A 12,939-nucleotide genomic window follows, 5' to 3' on the forward strand; every position below is an offset into this window, starting at 1 on the left:
AACATGGATCACCACAAAGATGGTCAAGTCCGACAGGACAAAAGTCCGAGTGCCTCATGAAGGATCCAAGCTGCTGCTCCTGCTGCTGCTGCTGCTGCAGGTGCGGTATAAGAAATCATCTGAGTGCAATAGGAAGCTTGAAACAGAGATGCTGACTGGAGCGTAAACATAGAAAAAGGCATAAACCACGTGTAGAAGAGCATGTTTATATGCTTAAGTGTTTATGTGTCTTGGAGACATTTGCACACTCACCGTTAATGTTTCTATTAGCCTCGACTTATTTATTTATTTCCAGTTGTATTTTCTGGCATGAGATAAAAGCCTTATGAGAACGACTCATTGAAAAAGGTTGCCATCGGGTCTGCTCAGGGTTTTTCATACAGTCTCAAACATCTTTTTCTAAGGTTGTACAACCTTTGTTCTCAGACTACATAAAGAAAAACTCAATCCAAAAACCTGTTAAAACAAATGTGAGAAAGATCCTGGATCCTCTGTAGGAGGGGCAGAATTGCAGGCTTAAAGGCTCCAAACGGAGAAAAGACTCAACTACAATATCATGGACTTGATATTTGTAATAGTGATATCACTTTAGCATCTATCTAAGCTGCAATCACAAGATGAAGCCTTGTGCAGCATGCGCTGGAGTGACATAAATTATTCACTTGATTAGTTATATTTTTCTTGCGGCTGAACACTGTGGTACAATTGTGCCTCTGATTCACAGAGTGGCTACAGGGCGTGTTTGAACTTTATGAGGGACTCCTCTCAGCTGTGCACTGGGAACAGGACTTATTGGTGATCAGTGAAGCAAAAGACTGGAAAACCCTTCAAAGGGAACCACAACAATACCCCAGAGGAACCTTCAGGAAAAAAAAAGTTCAGCACTGTACTATTGTTAGTGTACGAGTCTTGCGCAGACTTACGTAAAGTTTGCCATGTTTTTCTTCCATTTTTCATTTCACTAGCACAGACCACATCTTCAGTTGGACTGACATTGTTTCTTGAAGGAAAACAGTAGGTGGAATAAAGCTAGATCCAGGAATGGAGATCTAGACTGCGGTTTTGGGGAAGGCCGCAGTGACTGGAAGGCAGCTCGCGGACTGGGCAGATCCCCAGGTACTAATGACAGGTTTAAGAAGCGCTATTTAAAGAATGGTGATGTGAGTAGATCCAGTGTCATCAATTATGAGTATGTTCTTTGATGGTAAAAGATGCAACAGCCATATACACTAAAACAAACAAAAACAGACAGAAAGTGGCACATTCGCTGACAGAGACCCTCATGCGTCAACATTTAGGCGATTTCTGGGAATCCAGCCACAGCTTGTATACAACAACGCACACACGTACACACACACACACACACACACACACACACACACACACGCGCAGACAATACGCACTCTCTTTAGAAAACCTTATTAGTATTTCAAAGAGAGTTCCTGTGCGCACACTCAAGCTCATTGTTCCTTTTCTCACTGTGGATTATGCCAACAGAGCATTCACAGAAACTGTAGCAAAACAGGCACTAATCTGTACAATGGTCTCCCATTTCACTGAATGGAATGTAGACATAAATTAAATCAGGGGTAATTGATGATGTTAACCTTTCCCATGGGACATTTTGCCTCAGTTTTGCATTCAAATTTGAGAAAACAAAAAAAGAACTTTTTGTTTGTATTTGCTATCTGGAGGCAGTGGAAACACGCTTTCGCTTTTTGAGTTAATCTTTTGAACACATAAGCAAGTGGTTGCCTTTTAAACAGGTACATCAGCATTTATAGTAAAGATTAGAGGTAATAACTGTAATTTTAATATTCTTTTAAGTTTTAGGCCTATTTTGGGCTTAACCATTCCATTTATTTTTCTGGTAATTTTACAAAATGGTCTTGAGGCTTCCTGACCGAATTTAATTTTTAATGTTGGTAATCCACTTAACACTGACCTATGAATCATTCAAGCAGGAAAGGCATCTAACTCAAGGGATGAACCAGCGTCCTGTCTACACAAAACAGACAAAATAGCAAAGAAACTATTTAAACTTTACCTTTAAGCACTTTTTTACTTGCAGCCTGTCACAAGAAAACAGAATCTGTTCCCATGTCTTTAGTCGAATCTATAAAAATGCCAAAGTTGACAACGTTTGACATATCTCGGCATAGTTTGCAGTGTGTCCTTAAAGAAATTTAAGGCAGCAAAACAAATTAGGTTTTAATTATTAAAAGAGTTGGGACCTATGCTTTGCACTCATGCTTTTCCTCAGTATCAAAACACTGATAATAGTCATGTTACACAAACCACAGAAATCCATAAAAAAAAAAAAAAACCCCTGTAATGAGTGAACCTCATGTGTTCGTTGTGCCTTAGGCCAACAGTATGACACACCACCTGTGTGTTATTGTAGTCAAGGCAGGCTAAGGCAAGACTGGTGCCAGTAAAGCCTCTAATATAATTTGTGTATTTATTTAATAAGTCTACTTGTCATTTTAAATGTTGGATTATTTCAAATTACTGTGGGAATCTCATCTGATCGAACCAGTATTTCCAAGTCTTGAGAAAAAGCTGGGCCCTTTAGGTTCAGTGCAGACAGACACTCATTTTTTATAAGTGTTTGCAAGCATATTCATATGTAGGCTGCCACGCATGCACTTTGTACTTTGCGGCAAGACAGAGGTTGATTTATTACTGTCAGCGGGTGCATCTGTATTTTGTTTTAATTCATAAAAAAAACATGCACATGCACACACACAAACACAAAACAATCAAACACTCAGCTCAATACAATATAAATTATCCAACCACATCATTCCAAGTTGGCATTTTAAAGCAACTTAAATTTGCATAATGGTTCACAAAATAACTGCGCATGTGGTAAATATCATGTGTGTCTGAGTGTGATTAAGTGTGTGCGTGCTATGTTCAAGTGACCAGTGCATGCCTTTGTATAAGTAGCATGTGTGTATGTAAAAGGGGGTGTGGGCACTGACGGAAAATCCAAGCCGACCACACGAATGTCTCAGTAACACGTGCACCAGGCTCCCTCGGCCCCGGCTAGCAACTGACAGCGCTCTTTCATCAACACCTCTCATACAAAACCAACGCAGGGCTGAAGCACACCAGGTGGAGGATACAGCCATGCCCAGTCTGAGGGGTGATTCTTAACATTAGCGGTACTCTTTCCGAGCATAGTAGTGGACATTCATCTTTCCAATACTGTCAATGAAACTTTAACCATGAAAGACCTACTTAATCTCCCTATAGAGGTGACTCGTTTGCCAAGAATCACTACAGTCCTCCTCCTCTTTTTCCAAAAGGAAATGGTCGTGTGAATATGATGCCTTTCACTGATTTGATATTCTTTGTTTTTCATGTTGATTAATTTGTTGCTTATATGTTTGAAATAAATATTTGATTGATCAATTGATACATGAAGCCCTAAATGTATCTTTTTGCATATAATACATTTCTGTGCATATTCTGCAGTGTATACTGTTTTCAGCAGCCGTGTACACCATGCAGATGGAAGGCATGTTTTTGCAACAACTGTTTTTTTTTGGTTTTACTGATTAGATACTGGAACTAGGTTGCTGCTGTTGCTAATAAAGACAGTACAAAAATAACATCAGGAGCAGCAATGTAACATAAAAAGCAAAGTAGGAAAGGAAAGGAAAACTGAGCTTGAAAAAGTTTTGATTTATGAGATGCTGCCATGAGACACTTTATGCCAGTACAGTAAGACAAAATCTGTGGATCACCATCAACATATTAATTCCTGATATTTTCAGAGCTTTTGGTCAGTTACTTCAAACCTTATAAGACACTCTAGTGATTTAAGTACAACACAGCATACCTAAACTATACTCAATTAAAGGATTAAGCACCAGCGTTAAAATAAAACCATTTCTGGAATACTTTCTCCTCATAAGTGTATCTAAAGCTAAATGCACACACAGGTAGGCTAGTCGATGACAACACAGCCTTCCCCTCTCCTTTAACTGTAGCAAGGGGCCCCTGTGGTCTGCATACTTTAATAACTCAACTCACATGGTCCAAAACTCCAGGGCAAACAGTGCAATACTTAATTACAGCGAGTCAGACTCAAGCCAGAATGACATTCGCTCCTCTTGTTAGCTTCTCAGAACAGCCTCCTGAACCCTTTAGGTCTCTCACAGCACTTACTGTGGGAGGAAAGAATGAGAAGAGTTTGTGCCTCATCTTAAACAAATATTAATACGATTTTGTTTTGACCTCACTTTTGTTTTGACACACCGTTTTCCGTTTTCGCTGGATTCCCCCTAAATTTCAAATGAGGCTTGCGCGTCTCACTTCAGGGGGATTTCCCACCTCCGATCAGATGCTTCATCTCACTTTTATGTCATCTGCTTAAAAAGTATATAAGGGAATGGAGTGAACACAAAGATCAAAAAATAGTAGCTTGAAAATTACAGTATGCTTCCAAATGGTAGGTAGAGTTAAAAAAATGGTATGCAGTGACTTCAGTATGGCGCTACAGGGATAAACAACTCTGTGAGGCAGATGTAGGATACCAAGTTTCTGATGTGGTAAATCGAGTCTTTAATTCGAATCCTAATCAGATTTATATATTGGGTTAGCGTCAGACTGCCATGGGTTTACAATTTGCCATCCACCCTCGAGCAACACCACATGTGGAACATCTTCAAAGAGAGTAGAGTGTGGTTTTAATATATTGCTTATATTTTTGAATTTAGGAAGTTAAAATTTGTCTCGAGACAGCAACAAACAGAAATACAGAAGAAAAAGCAGAATATTAACGTCAGGAGGATCATTTCTTCTTAACATTTTCTTTAAAGAGATCCTACAGTCTAATTACAGTGCAGTGTAGAGTATCATTACTACTTATATGTAGAGCATGTATAAACATTCCTCAATATACATGCCTCTATAATTAAAGTCTACATCACGGAAATACCAGAATAAGACTTCATTATGCAACATTTCAGTTCATGTCTCTACTGAGCATCACGTTGCAAAACTAGTGGGCCTGCAACCAAAGTTATTCAAATTTAATGCACTGTTACCGGCCAACCAGTGATTCACGCATAACAACTAAGTGTGTTAGCTTGTCAAACACTTCTAATGCATTCATATTTCAAATCACAAGCATCTCTGGCACTGATTTAGCAAATGTCAATATGAGAGCAAATGGGTTTGAGGCACTGGGACCAGCATTAAAAGCAGACAGAGGAAAAAGGTTCAATATTTGTTTGACTCATTAAATGTTACTGTTATAGTTTGTGGGCACTGGATATTGTGGGATCACAACACCATGGCAACCAGATGTCTTCCCCCCTCAAAAGTCACAGCGTCACCTGCTGTTATGAGTGTGTTTTTTTATTGTTGAGAGCTTCTCTGATTTGGTTTTTGAATTTAAACATGTGAACATCAGATTTTTGCAAAGTGGTCTGTGGACTATAATTATGACCACATAGACCTCATTTGTGGTGAGTTTTTAGCTAACCTTAGCCAGTTTGGTTAGTATCTGTGAGTTACGTGTGATGGCCCACTCCACGCTGCCTTCCTGTTGGCCTGTTTGTGTTGCAGGTGTTATCTGCTGGCATTGGAGGGCTGTTGTGTCCCACATATGTATTTTGTTGTGCCTGAAATGAACAAATAAATGAATGAAATGAATGAATGAACACTGTCAACACCCGGGCCCAGTGTGCCAATGCTTTATAAAAGCCATCAAAGTTGCAGGGTGGAGGCTCTCCTATCTGAAATAACCTTTTGGATTTTGTTTGTTTTTTGGGTTTTGCACTAAATGTTCCATATGCCATTTTTTCAGCCTGACTACACACACCACGGATGATTTCTTTCCTTGTTTTTTTTTTAATTTAAAATAGTCTTTTCATTGGAATTTGTGTGCATCTTCCCCACTTGTTTGTGACAAGTACGAGCTTATCTATTTAAATGAATTTGTTTGTGGCTGTTTTGTTTTGTTGTTTGGGTTGTTGCCATTACATTACGTTTTGTGTGAAGCATGCAATATGCATTGTGTTTGCTGTAACTTGTGTCCAGGATATATATTTTGAGTCAGAACTAAGTTGATTGAATTTGACTTGTTTGGTTAATTTGAACTGTCTCTGTCTGGTAAGTTTTTGATCCTACAGCTGCTCTGTGTGTGTGTGTGTGTGTGTGTGTGTGTGTGTGTGTGTGTGTGTGTACACCTGGGCAGGTGTGAGCTATTAGCAGTGATTGCATGGTTCTCTAGTATAGTAGGTGAATTGTAGGCATTGCAACATGGCCCATTTGTGCTAGTTATAGGTTTTTTGTTTTGGTTGTGTCAGGTGAGTCACCAGCTTGCTGCTGTTTAAATGGCCCACCTCTAATTTCAAGTGAAGACTAGGGTTCATAAAGTAGGTAAGCAGAAGGGGGCTTTTCCGCTTTACTTCAGGGACATGTTGTATCTTTCATGTACTAACCGACCTGGGGCAATGCTGTTTGCTGGCTTTGGGTGTTTTTTTTTTCTCTCTTCCTGGGTCTTAGACTGAATCATGGCAGCGATGGAGGAATTTGTTGCATCACCATGTGACGGTTTTCTGGATTGTTGTACAAAAGTTCACCTTCTGATAGTTACAGACAATTATGAACTTGATTTGACTGGTCTTGGTGATAACTGTCATAAAGAAAACAAACTCTGAGAGTCACTTACAGCTGACTGAAATAGGAGAGTTAGTGGCTGTGCAAATGAGAGCTGATCAGACATTAATACTGTCACGTGTGGTTACACCAGGAAACCTGGCTTTTGAACAGCAGAATCAGAATCATCAGAGTCAGAATAATTTATTAACCCCTAAGGAAATTATGTAAATGACTCATTTTGTTGCAAATGACATATGAAAAGAAAAAGCAAAAGCTGGGGTTTGAGAGGCAAAAGCTGGAAATGGAAAAGGACAAGCTGGAGGTTGTTAAACAAAGGACAGTTGAGCAAATGCAACATGAGGAACAAGCAAAGATAGACTTGCAAAATACTTGGCTGGGTTTGGTAAGTGTTGGTGGAGGAAAGAGTCTTACTGGGGTTGCTAAATCGGTGAACAAATAATTGTTGGGGATTGGCAAATGTTTTCAGTAACTTACCGTTTGTGACTGACAGCAGGTAGACTCTGGGTTTTTTGCACTAACCGACACTGCATACACCATTTCTTCGCCAATGCACTTTTTTACACTTCTTATCATACTGACTAAACACAGCATGAAGTCCTTTCCTTGTTTATTTTAAATGAAAAAACAGTCTTTTAATTGGCATTTGTGTGCATCTCCCTTTTTTAGTCATGGCCGTGTGGCCCAGTGATAAAGGTCCACCATATTAATAAGATCTTTAAAAAAAACAACTTGAGCACAGACTACTTAGGCAGCATGTTTATTACCATTGACCTACTCAGACCATCGACCAAGAGACTTAAACCACAATAGAGGTTCAGATCAAATACCCCCCAAACTAGCTGCTTCCTGTTAAAAGGGAGCTTTTCCTTCCCACTGTCGCCAAGTGCTTGCTCATAGGGGGTTATCTGATTGTTGGGGCTGAACTGAATTGAACAGATAGGAATGACCTCTTCAACAACTGTCTTTTAGATTATTTATCCGAATTTCAGGTTCGGGATCACATCTCATTCACTCCCTTTCTGGTTCCACGACTATATAAACCTTCCTACACTATAAGTTAGGTCTCGATTTTGTGCCCCACCCTTCCCCACTTTTCTCAGCTCTCACGCCTCTCATTAGTATTTGGGGATTTGCCAAGCCCGGGAGCAGCAACCACTCCTCACTGAGGCCTTCCACAAACTGCTGTCTCAAACTTTGGTCTATCCTTACGCCACTTGTCATTCTCTGTTAAGAATCACCATCAAATCAAATTGAGGATGTGGTGCCTTCTAGTGAACTGAAGCATAGCAGGAGAGGCCAAAACTATTTTTTGTACTATGCCGTAAACATGTTTCTCCTGTAAAGTTGACCATTTTGACATTGGAGTTTATGGGAACTCTTTTGCTTTTGCAGCCAGCCTCAAGTAGCAAACAGCTTTGAAGAACCGCAGTTTTTGCCGCTCTGGTAATGCTTCCTTTTTGTTAGTCTCTGAGGCTGTGGTTAGTTCAAACCTCTTTGTTTATAAGAAAAGCAATACATTTATTCACCAGCTTGGTTTCTTGTTGTTTCATTTACAACAAAGAGAAAAAAAAATGAAAGCCCAAAAGCCCAACCTATAAGACGCATATCTACGAGAACTTTAAGCAAGTAAGTCCATGTGTACTTAAGGTTTTTCAAAAATAAAATGTATCTCTGTAGAAAAGCTTCTCACCAGGTATCTCTCATCATCTTTCATCCCTGGAGTTCGGATTAGGTGGTTCTGCTCGCCCCTCCAGTCACCAAAGCGACGGAAGAAATAGTTGGAGAGGAAGCGATTGATGGGATCCCGGATTATGTTGATATACACAGGCTGCTCTATCTTGAACCTGACACAGATAAATAAAAAGCACTGGGTAAGAACCAAATAAAAAAAACAACCCCTCCACATTTTGGCCAACACTCATGAAATACTTTTGTAGGCATTACCTTGTAAAGTTGAGGAAGTGAACATGTCTGGTATAAAGGAATGGCTGAGGAATACTGCTGATATTTTTCATTAGATCCACCTGGGAAAAAAAAGATACTCATTTGATGTTTCTTTTTACAAAAATTAATATGCATAAAATCAAACATCTGCTATGGATACGGACAATTTAGACAAAACAGCATCTTTAATTTTTGTTTTTTTAAAGAGAAATCAAAAATTCCCATCTGAGTTGGTTAAATATTTGACCTCAAATAACCTCTCATAAAATAAACAAGTCATTATGTAAATAGATATGGGGCGGCTTGGATTCACAATAAAGAATCAGAATGTAATATCACTGTTTTGTTCATCTCACAATGTTCATCACTTCAACATCTTGGATCTTTTGCCAAGATTTTACCAACACTTCTAAAGCTGTTATTCAAAGTTTCTTCACCCTCTGCAGAATGAACAAATAAATCAATTAAGAAAATGAAATAAAAATATTCCCACTGGGCTTCCAGGTCTGCATAGAGGGGCAAGCAAGAAGTACAACTACAGAGTGCAGAATAGCATAAATTCTAAGCAACTGGATCCAAATTCTTAGTCATTCCTCACATAAAAGGTTCCATATTGGAGTAATTCACTATGTAAGATCCAGTTATCAAAGTCACACATGTAAAAAGTTAGTTTAATTCAAGTTATGTCTCTGCATCAGTAAATCATGCAGTATGCCTAATTTAAAAATAATAAAAACACAGAACAATGACTCAAATTATTGGCTAGCTTGTAGCGACCTTTGAGTATTTTGGGTGGCTTTTACTTTAAGATGTGAGAGTGCAGCGCTCTTATCCAGTTTGAAATATACTAAGCTGCATTTGTCTATTTGTATGCAAGCTGTGAATTTATTTTCCCCTTACTCATTTGCCTTTCTTTATTCCAGTCTCTGTTGTGCAGTTTAACTTTGGCAAGTTAAAGTAGCTAAGCCTTTAAAGACAGAAGATAAGTGTAAAAGAGATTATAGGCCCAGTCTTTCAGTATGACCACAGGGGAAGTTAAAAAACACTGGTACTTTGAGTCCAAAGATGAATGTACCTCAAGTCCAAGTAGCTTCTGTTACCCATTTGTCTTGTCTTACTTTAATTTTCTTTCATTTTGTCTCTCAAATTACGGAGACCTTTTCTCCTGCACCAGAGTCACTGTTAATTACATGACACATTGTTTTCAGGAACCTTTTCTTTTCATTTTACCAGTGATAAAACTGCAATAAAGTTCATCCTATTTCCCAGTATCAAAGCCCTTTCGACCAGTGAGCAGGAATCGGCACTGCAAAGCCAGGAAACAGACCACATATTACAGCTCGAGGTCATATTCATGTGAAGTTTAAGTCAAAAGGTGTGTTTGTGTGTCTGCGTGTCATCAGTTTTATGTTTCGACAGAGAGATAGAGGCTGAGGACTGTACTGAGAGGCAAGGCTAACCCACAAAATTAATTGCAGAAGATGGGCAGAAATGGTCTCAAGGCAAGGTTATAATGGAAACACAAGCATGACCATGTCTAGCATGAAACAAGCTCAATGCAGAACAATGTAGGTGATTTGAGGACAAGGAAACAAAACATAGGATGGAGGAGTTGGGATCACTAACTATATATAAAGGACTGACAGAGCTTCTGATAATTAAGTCCTGAAAGCACCTTAAAATCTGTATTATTTTCTACTGGCTATCAGAGGGCAACTGCTGTGGTTGGGGAAAAAAGGTCAGATAAAGAACGGTGTCTGCTTCAAAAACACCAAAATGGCTGAATTGCTCATCATTTGACTTGTGTGGGTGCCCTCATAACTCCTGTGATATAATTGCTTCTTTTTTTTGTATTCGTCTTTCAGCTTGTCCCTTTATTGTCGACACAGCGAATCATCTGCCATCTCACCCTATCCCTAGCATCCTCTTCATTCACACCAACCCTCTGCACATCCAACTTTACTATCCGTGAATCTTCTCTGCGATCTTCCTCCTTTCCTCCTTCCTTGCAGTTCCACTCTACCCAATATCCCCCCCTCTGTCCAAACCATCTCAACCTTTGTCTCTCTCTGTCTCCAAGCCGCTTAGCCTGAGCTGTCCCTCTGACATACTCATTTCTAACTCAGTTCATCCTAGTCACTCCCAGAAAACCTTAACATTTTCAACTGTCACCTCCAGCACGGCTTAATGTCTATTCATCAGTGCTGCCATCTTTAAACCATACATTACAGCTTGTAAGCCTTCCCTTTCACTCTTGCTGCTATTCTTCTGTTACAAATCACTCCTGACACTCGTCTCCACCCACTCCACCTTGCCTGCACTCGTCTTCACCTCTCTTGTGGACTGTCCATTGCTTTGGATATAATAGATTTGGATATAATTGGTTCTTCTTGTAATGCCTTCCATACTCCATACTTATCAGATGCTGTCACTGTCACCTCTGAATAACAATATTGTTGCTACAGAGAGCCATAGTCATTTCTGTCTACAATCTGCAATTTTACATTGCTGCAAATTCAACAGCATGGTGTGCTTGGGTAATGAGGATCTGTAAGTTGTGACTTTAGCACCTTAAACCCACATCTTCAATATCTAGGGGAATCTGGATTGTTGAGATACTACCTTTTATAGTGGTGCAGAAAAAGAGCAAGAGAACTTCAGCAATATAATTTCAATAAATCAGTCTGTTTTTGTTTATGTGTTTTTTGTTGTCGTTGGGTTGTTGTTTTTTTTACATTCCATGCAAGGTTTCATTTATTTATTTTAAAAGGAGTGGCTGAAAGGGCTTCTTTGTGTTCTGCATTGGTCCATGTCCACCTTTTTTCATCCAGTGGCAAAACACAGAGCATGACTCTACCGGGAGAGGTGCCTGCTGTTAGATCATTATCGCAACGAGTACACACAAAACCCTTCAAAAGGAAAACACAGTCTTTGCAGAAGAAAACGAAAATCTATAAAGCTGCAGCAGGAGAAGAAGACACCAACTTGGCACATTTAAAATTCTCCACTACTGCACAGCAGAAGGACAGCGGAGGTGAATTATGCATTACAAGGGAATAATGGGCATCACAGGCACATTAACAAAATGTCGCTGGAGGCGAATCCTTAACAAGTTGGAAAGTTTCTTTTTTAATCTTGGCTTCCAGGTTACATTTAAAGCAGCGGCTAGATGTCAATGAGCCAAAACTCTCTCAGTGATGAGTTTATGTGTCCATCAACAAGCGCCAGGAGAGACCAAGCACAGTTATTTCAGAGGTTACCAGCAGCAGCAAACTAAATGCAAGGCAAAGAAAGGTCGATTACATGAATTTCTTTCAAGCCTTTTTTTAAATACATGAATACATGACCTGCAGAAAAGTGCAGAAGCCCTTTCCTCACATCTATCAGGTAAGGCTAAGAAAAGTTTGGGACTCCAGTGTTTGTGTTTGTTAAAGTTGCTTTAATGCGTTACTTTTCCTTCTTTCCGTTTCCCATGATCCATGACGTCAAGAGTAAATCTTAAAATACAAGTGAAAAGTAAATCTTGGTAAGTTGGGTTTCACTTTAAGACGTAAAGTATTGTCATTGTCGCAGAATAAAGATTACTGTAATTGGCATAAAGAGTTCCTTAATACTCTCAACACGTCTGTAAAACTGGGGCCGATTCTCAAATCTTACTTATAACGGTCATGTTCCCCGTCGTTACAGTTTCAGTCTTTATTTAAAATGCTCTCTGTCAAATGAACCGATCGGTTAAGTAACAGTTTGAATGACCTTCTCTTAAAAAACTACATACAGGCAGCTGTTATGTCATAGACTTACTGTTTGGATAGCAACAGTAATATGTATACTTGTTTATGTACAGAGAGTGGTTAATCTGAGGCCCCAATCAGATTTGGGCTTCACCCCCCTCTTTTCTATAAACTCAGTACATTTCCACTCACTCTGCTTCCCCTTCTGTGGAACTCTCCTGCTAGAAAAGTAAAAAAAAAATGTAAGAGTTGCATTAGCACTGTGGGATTTATTAGGCCACTCTACAGCATTTATTACTTTACTTGAATTACGTATATAAATGTACATTTTAAAAAACATTTTCCCCTGATGTTCCCACCCCCGCGCCCAGGTTAACATGCAGGCACTGAATGCATTTCGCACGTTTGCTGTGTTTGTGTGTTTTTCAGCCCCACCCCTTTGGTCCGTCTGGCCAGACCTCACTTTCATTCACCAGAAAGAAAGTGGAGGATGGTCTGAGATTCCAGGCATACCTGCAACCCTCTGAGCCCCTACTACCTCCTCCCCGCAGCTCTGGTGGTGTCCTCACAGGGCTCATCAGGGGAAACGAAGGGGGAACCACAGAAAGACTTGACTGCTGCC

The 12,939-nt window shown here is 39.6% G+C and overlaps 1 protein-coding gene across 2 annotated transcripts in view; it reads right to left on the minus strand.

Annotated features, from left to right (window-relative positions):
• The window catches only part of usta (uronyl 2-sulfotransferase a), a 61,241-nt gene that overhangs the window by 5,220 nt on the left and 43,082 nt on the right, over positions 1 to 12,939 (minus strand). For both annotated transcript variants that reach the window (XM_003449891.5, XM_005454667.4), the window contains 2 exons: positions 8,587 to 8,666; positions 8,333 to 8,486 (listed from right to left, as the gene is read on the minus strand). In XM_003449891.5, coding sequence (XP_003449939.1) covers positions 8,333 to 8,486; positions 8,587 to 8,666 — 234 coding nt within the window. The remainder of the gene's footprint in view (positions 1 to 8,332; positions 8,487 to 8,586; positions 8,667 to 12,939) is intronic.

This window comes from Oreochromis niloticus, linkage group LG15 (genome assembly GCF_001858045.2).
Source record: "Oreochromis niloticus isolate F11D_XX linkage group LG15, O_niloticus_UMD_NMBU, whole genome shotgun sequence".
In the NCBI taxonomy this organism is placed as follows: Eukaryota; Metazoa; Chordata; class Actinopteri; order Cichliformes; family Cichlidae; genus Oreochromis; species Oreochromis niloticus.